The sequence below is a fragment of the Centroberyx gerrardi genome, chromosome 13, assembly GCF_048128805.1.
Source record: "Centroberyx gerrardi isolate f3 chromosome 13, fCenGer3.hap1.cur.20231027, whole genome shotgun sequence".
Taxonomy (NCBI): Eukaryota; Metazoa; Chordata; class Actinopteri; order Beryciformes; family Berycidae; genus Centroberyx; species Centroberyx gerrardi.
This window is the reverse complement of record NC_136009.1, coordinates 21,570,273-21,582,272: the sequence shown is the minus strand read 5'-3', so window position 1 is coordinate 21,582,272 and position 12,000 is coordinate 21,570,273. Positions and strand designations below refer to the sequence as shown.

At 40.5% G+C, this 12,000-nt stretch overlaps 1 protein-coding gene across 10 annotated transcripts in view; it reads left to right on the top strand.

The window, feature by feature from the left end:
* Positions 1-12,000, top strand: part of LOC139919413 (myosin IXb) — a 31,353-nt gene that overhangs the window by 1,825 nt on the left and 17,528 nt on the right. For all 10 annotated transcript variants that reach the window (XM_078287500.1, XM_078287502.1, XM_078287503.1 and 7 more), the window contains exons 3-11: positions 5,983-6,077; positions 6,426-6,488; positions 6,836-6,935; positions 7,985-8,082; positions 10,021-10,144; positions 10,337-10,426; positions 10,528-10,644; positions 11,068-11,202; positions 11,422-11,543. In XM_078287500.1, coding sequence (XP_078143626.1) covers positions 5,983-6,077; positions 6,426-6,488; positions 6,836-6,935; positions 7,985-8,082; positions 10,021-10,144; positions 10,337-10,426; positions 10,528-10,644; positions 11,068-11,202; positions 11,422-11,543 — 944 coding nt within the window. The remainder of the gene's footprint in view (positions 1-5,982; positions 6,078-6,425; positions 6,489-6,835; positions 6,936-7,984; positions 8,083-10,020; positions 10,145-10,336; positions 10,427-10,527; positions 10,645-11,067; positions 11,203-11,421; positions 11,544-12,000) is intronic.

Sequence of the window (12,000 nt, the reverse complement as noted above, 5' to 3'; positions counted from 1 at the left end):
TGCAGGTTTTCATTCTAACCAAAGAATACAGCAGGTGATTTCCCTGCTTAGTTCCTCCTCTCTGGTTAGTCAGTGAAATCACCTGGTGTAGACTTTGGTTGGAATGAAAACCAGACTCTTGGCCCTCCATGGCTTCTCAATCCCAGTCCTTGGGACACAGAAACCCTGCTGGTTTTCATTCAAACCATCTAATCAGGGCCCGATTTACACCTGGGATGCCAGGTGAATGTAGTGAACTTCAGTTAACTAGCTGGTAGGAGGGCGTCCTGGTGACTCAGTGGTCTAAGGCACGTACCATGTAAACGCATCGTCCTGGGTTTGAATCCAGCCCAGGACCTCTGTCGCATGTCATCCCCCTCTCTCTCCCAGTCTTTTCCTATCTCTATCGACTTTAAAACTGTCTATAAAAAGGCCAAAATGCCAAGAAAATCATCTAAAAAAGTAGCTGGTAGGATAGAAAACCAGCAGCACTTGAAGACCAGGGTTGAGAACCACACTGACACCCACGTCTGTCATAACAGTCGCATACCGGCAGCAGCGTAGACATAATGAGAACTTGAAGGTTGTATCGTATCTCTGTTTGTGTGAAAAACATAGATTACTTTTCTGGTCGCTAGTCATGAGTGTCAGATACTGATTGTACACAATATCAAAATTGCCTTCCTGACAGTGAGTTGCATAATCAATGTCTCAGTTGTCTCAAATCTTAAATCCTCTCCACATACATGTCCTCCTTCATGGCTGAATTAGGTCTAACAGGTGAGATCAATAAGAGGACATGGCCTCCACTTGGATTCACCTGGTCTGATCTGTTTTAATGAAAGAGCAAGTGGTTCGAGTGTTTTGTGTTCCCAGGCTAGTTAACAAAACCAGTCCTCTCTCAGGTTTGAGCTAGAGAATTGTTAGCTTGCTGGCTTATTATCTTACCTACTCATCAGCTACTGTTGCTGCAAGAGTGACACAAACCAAGAATCTGTCATCCTGAATTCACAGAATCATGGTAATATGAACTACATTTCCATACAAAGTACCCACCCGTGTCTCATGTTCTTTTTTTAGACTTTTTTTGTTACGGTTATTCAGAAAAAGAAAACCACATGACAGATGAAGTGGCAACAACACAAAACACCCCCATGTACAGGAAATGCATATAAAGCATTACTGTTTGCACCTCCTGCGATAAAATCAGCAAATTTGTCGACAATAACCACAAATAAATGCCCAAACATGATACAGCATAACATTTCCCTATTGAAATAACAAGAAAATGCTCCACCCTGTAGTGTCCAGGCTGAAAAATACGAGAAGCTCCAGAACAGAGGATAAAATTGCTGTTTGCTTCTATTGTACAGTAGATACGCTACTTATTTGCTTGGCTAATTTTCTCACTGAACTCAATGGGAAGGTCGTCCTAGTCAATGAACAGTGAGGAATGATTCGTTATCAGAATGAAGCGCCATGGCAAGGACACCGAGAATTTTCCGCATAAGAGTTCAGTTACTTTTTCAGCAGTGGGCAACAGTTTTGAAGACTTACTGACGTATATATTATTTAAAGATCTATATATATGATCAGATAATTTCTTAAATCAAAAAGGACCAAGGGGAAATGTATATTAGCTGGGGTTACACACTTTTTCTTTTTTCTTGTCACAATAACTTCAGTTTCACTTTCACTCATGAAGTAAGAGGGCCTTTGTTGTTTGTTTGGCTTTCACATCAATGTCATGATGTGTCAATGAGTAACAGGGACGACACATTTACTTTTTACAGAAGGCTGAAAAAAAAGTCTGTTTGAATGCTACCTGGCCATTAAATAGGCCAGCACATTCTGAGGGAAATACCTGTCTTCTCAGTTCTTGGGAAAATTACAGTGTTTTCTGAAAAACACCCACTCAGCCTTGTTCTACATGTCTGTTTTCTGTGCTCAAGGTCTGGGAGCGGACCAGTAAGTGGGACGCAAGGTATTCTATTAGTTGGAGTCGCTTCATACATAATGCATTTAGTATTATGATGAAACAGCGTGACTTGTTGTTGTTGTTGACAGTATTGCTTGGGGCTCTTCACTTTACCTCATCTCTGTACCGTGTAAAACTGTTCCAGCCGCTAATGTTATCATACATGGAAATACTGTAGATAGGTCTGTACGTTTTCAGTTTTTACTCAAAATGAAACACAAATGCTCGATCTATCTATCAGCAGTGCAGCTAAACTTTTACACGAAAGCCTGTGGCCCACTCGATCACACACCCCTTCCCGAAGGACCAGCCGTTCCTCAGACTGTTGCTAAGTATGAATTCTTTCTGTCTCTCTGAACAAGTCTGACAAGTTTTTCCTTGAAATAACCAACAGCTATTTTACCCATCGACTGATTTTTACCAGCCCTTTCTCTTGCTCTTCCCCCATTGGTGATCAAAGGGGGCTGAGATTTGCATAGCTGGAGGAGGGTGGGAGTGGCTTTATTGTCTTAGTTTGATTTTATTTTTTTAACTGGATGAAAAAGAAATGAGCTTGCTTTACAGCTTGTTTACACAGCAACTGAATGTCAATGGGGGGGGGGAAGGCCAAGAAGCAGTGACCAGATTCCTGCAGTAGTAATGCGGATCAATTGATGTGTTAATCTCTTGTTTGAGGTTTTTATGGTTCTGCAATTTGGCCTCATTGCAATGTTACTTTTGCTGTCATGGGAATTCCTCTGCGTTCAACATGAGTCATACCCGAAGATGTTTGTTCCTTTTTTTTTTTTAATCTGAAATGAGAGTGGCGTGACTTTTGTTTCTTGCCTGGCATCTTTGTTTGAATGATATCTCACTACACATCAGTATATGTGTGGGAACGACGCACACTTTTGATCTCTTTAACCAAATTAGTGGAAAATGCAAAAACCTCTCACTGACCCATGCTCAGATTTAAGACGGGTGTTTGTGGCGGAGATATCAAAGTCTGGAAAACCGGGTAAAGAGAGTACAATAGGTAGGTGATGGCGCCTTGCTTTAGATACGAAGGGCTGTTTACTCTGACTGGGTGGTTGTTGTGAGGGTGTTGGGTGTTGGGTGGGTGTTGGGGATGAGGAAGCTGAGCCTTGAGCTCCACTAGGGGAATGTGAAGGGCGTTGGCTTGAAGGGAACACCAGAGACAGAGGAGAGAAACAGGAACGTGTCAGAACAGGCTCAGCCAGGTCAGCTGGCAAACCTACAGAACAATGTATAAATCACCTCCTTCCTACTTCAACATAGTGTCTCTCTCTCTCTCTCTCTCTCTCTCTCTCTCTCTCTCTCTCTCTCTCTCTCTCTCTCTCTCTCTCTCTCTCTCTCTCTCTCCAGTTCAGTATATATTGCCAAAGCTTTGGTAGTAATCAGTAATTATAAAATTAATAATAATGATGATTTTAAAAAAAGTCCAATAAACTGTATAATGAATAATAATGGTAATAATAATAGTTGTAATGTAAAAATAACAATATATGTGAATAAGAGTATATCATAGAAAGTATAGTATAATAGGAAATACAGTAAAATATATCAAATAAAATAAATTGTAATGGAGTATGCTGATCTATAATATGTAAACAGTTTTTTTGTTTTGTTATTTCCTTTGCTCATTGTCTCTCAGGTTGTGGCACATAAAGACGTATTGAGTGGCACTATGAAATCTCTCTTTCTCTCTCTCTCTCTCTCTATCTCTATCTCTCTATCTCTGCCCTCCCTTAAAAAATACTTCTCTTCATACTTCCCCCTCTCTTCATTTCCCTCCCTCTTCCTGCCACGTGCAAACAGTCTCGCTCCAATTTTTCTCTCCACGGTTCTTTCATCTCCTCGCTCTTCCCCGTTCAACTCCGTCACATAAATTTTATTCATGTGGTAGAAAATGGAAGCCATGTTTGAGAAATCCCTCACTGTGTTCACAAAGGTGGGCTGGGGAGGAACATTCCAGCGACTCGACGCTGTACCTGGCAGCGATGGGACGAGTGCAGCATGCAGGTCTGGCTGCCTGGCTGTGTAGGCATCGCCTCGGCCTGTTGGGACACGACCCTCAGTACAGTGGAACGAAGCCTCCACATGCTGACACGAGCTCAGTTTGGACTTCTTTTTTTTTTACCTTTGGGAAAGGTTAGGCTTTGGGAAGTAGAAGCTGATCCAAAGTCAGTCCTCAGGAGCAACTCTTGAGCACCCATAATCCTCCAGTAGGCTTCACCTTACCCAATCAAATTGCCTGGGTGGAGTCTGTTGTTGTCATTGGTGAATCTTAGTAACTGTATCCAGTATGTTTCACAATAACAACAAACACTGCTGGGGGACCGATCATAAGGTTTCACTTTTCCTTCCCAGCAGCTGGTATATTCCCATAAGCCCAATGACTGTAGTAGTAGTAATAGCACTGAGCAATTTTATTATTATCCATTTAAAAGACATCAAAATGGTTCTAGATATCTAGGCTAAAATGAGGCTGCATAGGGTTTAAAAGTGAAATTTTAGTAGACATCTACATCATCATAGGCTACGTCTTCTGGGATATATGACAAAATCAAGTGATATCTTGTACATATGGACTTCACTGGTGCATATTTTGGAGTTTTACAGCTATTTATGCATGGCTTAAATATGTGTTTTTACTGCTTAGTCTAAAACTGGGCTATACATTGCCAAAAAGATCCTGGGCGATATGACAGCTAAAGCATAGACGCAACGTTGAAATGACGTCTAGTGCTCAGTGGGTAGTAGTTGTAGTAGTAGTGGTAGTTCTTTATTGATCCTGCAGTGGGAAATGTATTTATCAATGAAACACCACAAGTAATACAATACACAGAACAAAGAACAATCAGGTTAACACTCGCATAAACAGAACAGAAAACCATTCATAAACACTAAATAATACTGGGAAGCGACAGTAAAAGGAAGAGTCAGGTCCAACTCCACTGTGTTCATTCAGGAGCCTCATAGCGAAAGGAACAAATGGCTGCTTGATTGATCCTCCACTTTGCATGCTTGTAACCAGTCAGCTATGTGCATAAAAGTCTCCTTGTTTGATTACATTCCCCATCTCACAGGGCAAAGCCATAAAACATCAGCTTAGTTCTTGCCTATTTGGAAACACTGAGAATGCATTGCATTGTGGGATAGGCAAGGAGGACTGAAAGATGTCAGTGATGCAGGAGGTTAACATGATGATGATGATGATGATGATAGGTAGGTAAATTATGACCTCCAGTTGGTGAGGCAAGGCAAACAACCACCAATTTATACAAAAATCAATTATATTTTCAGAAAAGCATTGATTTTATGCTGTTTTTCCTTAAACGACTGTATCTTCACATCAGTTTGATACTACCTACTGACTGAATGAATGAATGAATGAATGAATGAATGAAACCTTTATTGCCCCTCGGGGAATTTGCTTTGCACAAAGAGCATAAAAGAATATCAAAAACATCAACAACCATACATGACAGCACATAATATAACATAAAAGATAAGCATGTAAAAACATCATAAACATCATACTAAGACGTATATAATGAATTTACATCATAAAGATTTATCTTAGACTAAGAAGGTGGGTGAACTCTATTATGCAAATCAAAACGTGTTTAAACTGAGATTAGGTGTTTTACCCTGCGCTACATCTCTGCCGGGTCCGTTGTGTTTATCTTGTAACTGATTCATAACGAGAATGATGAAGTGAAGATTTTGTGGCTAACTCTAAACACATGAGAGTTCCTGTGCATGTATTAAATAATTAGTTTAGTGAGTCAGACTGCAGGTTGATTTAATTCTTGCCATTACATAAGGTTGCTTAGGCAAACGTTGCCCTTGCTGGATTCTCTGGCAGACAAAACCCATAGGCCTGCACCACTTGAAGTAATTTATTTGATAGTCCCCAGCTAAATATTTACAGTTTTTAATTCTGTGCGCCAACTATGTGAGGAACTCGCCTACACATTTGTTTATTCTATTGTAAACTAATGTTCCTATGTTTTAAACAGGCCTTTGGCAACGCTAAGACTGCAGAGAACAACAACTCCAGCCGCTTTGGGAAGTTCATCCAGCTCAACTATCTGGAGAGCGGTGTCATGAGAGGGTGAGGCACCGTGTTTTATTTCTCTCACTAACCTACTCATGTAGAGACGGCCGAGTTTAGAGCTGCTGGCAGCACAGCAAACAGAATCAAGAGTTCTCCAGCAAGGGATCCTTGGTTTATTTTGATTGATTGATTGACTTGTAACCATGTTTACATTATTGAGTCCACAGCCCAAAGTGAACTCAATTAAATTAACATTGGCTGACTTTGTACATATGACAGCTGACTGCTCAACTCTTTTACCCATAGTTATTTCTGTAACTTTTTGACAATTTGACAAATTTCTTTTGTGGTTTGACTGTATCAAATTTACTGACATTCTCTTCTTGTTTTTCTCTTCTCTTGCAGGGCTGTTATTGAGAAGTACCTGCTAGAAAAGTGTCGCCTGGTGTTCAGAGATAAGAGTGAGAGGTATGAAGGAGAAGAAGGAACTGCTAACCTTTGACACTTTAAGATATAGAGGCATTACAGTCATTTGGTGTCTCAAATCCTCATAGAAGCATTAGTAATTTCCATTTTAATTCAAAAGCTGGGATTATATATTTTCATATTGATCCTCATGTTATGTTTTTCACATTTATATCACTCATTTGTACTCTGACCTCCATTATAACCAGGTAAAAGGAAACCGCACTCAAAAACATGTGGGTGGAGGGTCGATGTGATCAACCTTATGTAGTGAAATGTTGAGCAAGCATAAAGGCTAAAATGAAACTCACGTGTGCCCTGATTGTCTCTCTGCGACCTCTGACCCCCAGGAACTACCACGTGTTCTACTATCTGCTGGTGGGAGCGTCCAAGGAGGAGCAGAAGGAGTTTCAGTTGTTACAGCCACAAGATTACCTCTACCTCAAGCAGGTACCCTCCATCCTCACACTGTACAGAAGCTCAGGCAGATTTCTTTTGTCAATTCTGATGCAAAGTCGTTTCACCTATACACAGGATATGACGTAAATATCTCTTGTGATTTTAAACTTGCTTGAATAATAGAGGAAGGGGAGGGGGTAAGACCAGATGTGTCATGTGGTTTTATCAATTGGGAAACTCCCGTGGCAGATGTTTGATTGAAATTGGCCCACAGTAAATTGTGGCATGTAAGAACTGAGCCCCTCTATACCTGCTCCATGCATTAATCCACCTCTAGGGTTTCACACGCAAGTGAGAAATCCTGTTAAATATCCCGATCTACAGTACTGTGCAAAAGTCTTAGGCACATGTAAAAAAAAAATCTGTAAAGCGAAGATGCTTTCAAAAATAATGAAATGAAAAGTTTCTACATATAAAAGAGCAGTCTACTGACACATTAATGCAGAAAACAAATAAATAAACATCTAAGACAAAAAAATCTAGGGTGCCTAAGACTTTTGCACAGTTCTGTACTTCACACAAAAGGGGCCGAGAAAGCAAAGGAAACAGATGAGCAATCAGAATTGAGCAAAGAAGGTTTTTTGTTTTTTACATGCAGACATGCTAACACATCTCTCCCTTGAACTAACTTCTGTAAACAGCTTCTATAAGGTTTCATCTCTGTAATATGATGGCAGCACAAACTTGAGGCATGAGAGTCTAAAACTGACATCTATATTTTAATAACAAACTCAACTGGAATTTTCTTCTCCCCACTGGGAAAGTTTTAAGTCTTGAATTTGGGGTAAATGGCTGATTTGGGTCTGGCCTTGCGAGACTATGCATTGATAAGACCAACACTCACATAAACTACACTTGAACTACACTGACATTGCACCTACACATAGGCAGAATTGTTTTGAGAATTTAAGAAATCTAATATAGTTTCAATAAATCCATTTCCATGTTTTGTGGATAGTTCAGGTGAATGACTCTGCAGCCATGCTAGATATATTTCCCCCTCTCTCTCCATCTCTCATCTCCTTTTGCCCATTCTACAGGAAGACTTCCATTTAGACGAGGAGAAACTTAGGCATGAGTACAAGAGGCTCCATCAAGCTATGGAGATGGTTGGCTTCCTGGCCCCCACCAAGAAACAGTACGTATGGCTTTAATTATATAAAACAAAGCTGAAATGCTGCAGGCCTGAGTCAAATACTTGTGTGCCTGTTCATACTTTTTAAGAAAAGTCAGCAGCAACATGCATGTAAACACTGTCTGTCTAAGAAACGGTGTGAAATGTTACTTGGCCATGTACAGTATGTCAGACTTGGGTCAAATAGCATTTGTAAATAATAATTAGAGATTATTTTAACCTAGTTGGAGTACTTAATGGGTGGGGTTTGCCTTATAGGACAATGCAATAAGTGCCAGAAAGTTAAGGCAATCATAGGAAAGTATGTGGATGTGGTAAACTCCACCCAAAAAAAGGCAAAGAAGAATTGCAGAACTATTTGACCCATGCCTGATATTCTCTGCATCACCCAGTAACATTTCACACCGTTTCTCAATTAGACAGTGTTTACAGACACATTGCACAGTGCTACATTAGCTGTGTCATTTACCCCTTCCTAAAAAAAGTGTGTATAATCTCACTTTTGAAATTAGCAAAGCAATGTGAAATCAAACTGAACGGCATCCAAAAGTTTCTCCTCTCTCCAGTGGTGACAGTAGCAGGTCAGAGCTTGTCAAGTCAAGCAGGAGAAAAATGCAGCAAGCATGTCAGCAAGCGCCTGACGCCTGAGGGCCGAGCATGCGCTTTAACGGCTGGCAGCATAGTTTCTCACCTGTTCAGTTTCCTTTGGTGAATAGCCACACTGAAACCATTTACCTGTTATGTGACTTAATCTACAGTGTAATGTATTGTATTGTAAGGAGAACAGGAATATAATCAGAGACTCCAGGCAGTTAGAAGCATGCAGGTTTATTATTTCTCTAATAGCGGCTTTGCAGTTGCATCATAAATCTCCTAGCAAACACATCTGGTACCATCATGGAGGTCCAGAGGAGAATTGGCTACACACAAATAATGGCTAAATGTGTAACAACTAGGCAAGAAAAAGAGAGATACATGAAAACGACTGTTGTGGTGTGGGTGTAGATCCAATTAAGTAATGTTCTAAGTAAACAGAATAGTCTGCTAAGGAAGATTTGTTTCCAAATTTAGGTAAACTATATTGTCTTTAGCCCTAGACCCTTTGGTCCTAGTCTGAACTCAAAAGCACAAGTTGTAGCTTGAGAAGAGTCAGCTCAGTTGACCTGAACATACAGCTACTAGATGTGTGTACTAGTGGACAATTCAGATGTGTTTGGAACAAGACAGGGATTGTTAACTGACTAGATACTATGGTTGGCTAGCTACAAGGGCCCAAGTTTCACTTCATCTTTTCTGGGGCACGCTCTGGGTCAAACCCCAGGCAGCAACTCACACTGACATGCTATGAGCATAGTAGTAGTCTAAATGCAACTCTGTTTTCCCTCACTTCATCAGCAAGAAAAGAATCAAATGAGAAAAACATACAAATGAGATACAAAAAGGTAGAAATGAGAAAAGTATGCAGGTATGAGAGAGAGTGAGGGGAATTACTAGTCGGTGTGAAATACAGGAAGACATTGCTAAACTACCGCAGATCTGAAAGGGCAAACAGTACTTTGTTTTCGAAATGCCTTTAAAGGCAAGGAGTGACCAGAACCAATCACAAAATACGCTTCGGTAAACACTATGCTTCTGAAAACGCAGAGCGAGTAAAAATTCCGTAATTGAGGCAGAAGTAATCGAGGGTGACAGTTCATCCTTCTAATATTGAGGGGGGCGTGTCCCTCTGTCTCTCCCTAAATCTACACCTATGGCTATCTAAAAAGCTGAAATTACCTAAACACAAAATCATTTAGATGTATCAGTGAGTCAAAAACAGCACTGAAATTAGCCATGTCTATTAAATTCTGGTGAGACTTCTAAGGTGTACATTTACAAATGCAAACGTACGTGTGTGTGTGTGTGTGTGTGTGTGTGTGTATGTGTATGTGTGTATTGCAGGATATTCTCTCTCCTCTCTGCCATCCTGTACCTGGGTAACGTGACGTACACGCTGTCAGAGGACGGTCAGGTCCTGGAGGTCGGACCTGCTGAAGTCTTGTCCATACTCTCTGACCTGCTGAAGGTATAAAGCATAACACATTATGGCTGATTATGAAGTATCCTAATTATACAGTGCAGGATCTAATACCACCTGGATCCGTCAAAAATATAGATTTATCTGTCACTTATGTACATTGTGTGGTTATATCACCATTTGGTAAATAATGTGTTCCAGTACTGTAGAATTGTTTTGACTGTTTCTCTCCTTTTCTAGGTCAAAAAGGAACGACTGGTGGAAGCTTTGACCAAGAGGAGAAAAGTTACTGCTGACAACGCAGTAGTTTTACAGTACACACTGAAAGAGGTAGAAGTTCTCAGTCAGATTTAACTTTGGTATTGCAGATGAAATTTAAGGTTGTTGCACTTTTGAGTTTTGACTTGCTGTTGATGTTGCTGTGTGTACAGGCCTCCACAGTGCGAGACTCCATGGCCAAGTCTTTGTACAGCGCTCTGTTTGACTGGATCATCCTGCACATCAACCACGCTCTGCTCAACAGACGAGACATGGAGGAGTCCGTCTCTGTAAGTCTGCTGTTTAGGGCTGCACTATTCATTAAAAAAAAAAAGAAAATGCAATATTGACCGAAAGAGGCTCATTTTTCAATTAAATCACAGGGTAGTGTGGTCAAGTGTTTTTGAGATGGCAAGTTGGACATTTGAGGAAATTCTTAATTATATTAAAATGGATCGAATCCTAATCCTTAGCATCTCATGTTTCCACTCCAAATGTTTTGGGCCACATTTTTCAAGCACTGAAGAAGGAATTATATGAAACAGCTGTGCCCACATGTATCCCAGTTCATTTTACAATTGCGTTATTCTGCCAAGAAGAAAGAAAAACAAAAAAATATATATATGACTTCAGGCAATATTGTGCAACCCTACTGTCATCACATATTTCTGTATGGTGGTGATTAAGTGTCATGTTTGCGGTTTTGTTTTTAGTGTTTGTCCATCGGCATCCTGGATATGTTTGGATTCGAGAACCTCCAGACAAACAGTTTTGAGCAGTTTTGCATTAACTACGCCAACGAGAAACTACAGTATTACATTAACCAGCACATCTTCAAGCGTGAGCAGGTGGGTGTATCTGTGGGCATTCTCAGCTAAACTTTCCCTCAGCATACTGATTCTGTATTTGGACCTCACATGATCCTTTATCTGATGTCCTGTTATCTTTGTACTGTGTAATTATTGTTAATGTATGTCTGCATCAATGCCACACAGACAAATTGCTTTACATTTATTGCACATGCAAAGTGTTTCTGATGAAGTCCTTGTTTATATTCTATAAACCAGGAAGAGTATGTGGCAGAGGGAATCACCTGGCATCACATCGACTCCACTGACAACGCGGGCTGCATTCAGCTGATCAGCGAGCCACAAACTGGACTCTTTCACCTGCTGGACGAGGAGAGCAAGTAGGTGCAGTTTGGTTGTGCCACCATCGCCTGCTGTGATTTCTCACACCAAACCCTTATTATTGTGCTTATTCTGACACACAAAGAAGGTCAAGACATCGCCTTGCGTATTTTGGCGACACCCTGGTCAGTCACAGTCAGTCTTGTTCATAACATACATACATAGGACTCAAAGAAATTAAAGAATGATTCCTTTCTTTAACAATAAATGAAAAGAAATGCCACAAAAATTATTGCCATTTGTTCCAATTCAGCAGACAATAAGGAATGAATTTGACTTGAGCAACATAATACTCAAATGTAGCCAAGTCTTGCCTCAGTTTCCATAACACCCGATAACACAAAATACTAACTCAATAAGACACACACACACACACACACACACACACACACACACACACACACACACACACACACCCCAGGGGGCAGGATAATGCAGAAACAGAAGTAGCCTTGG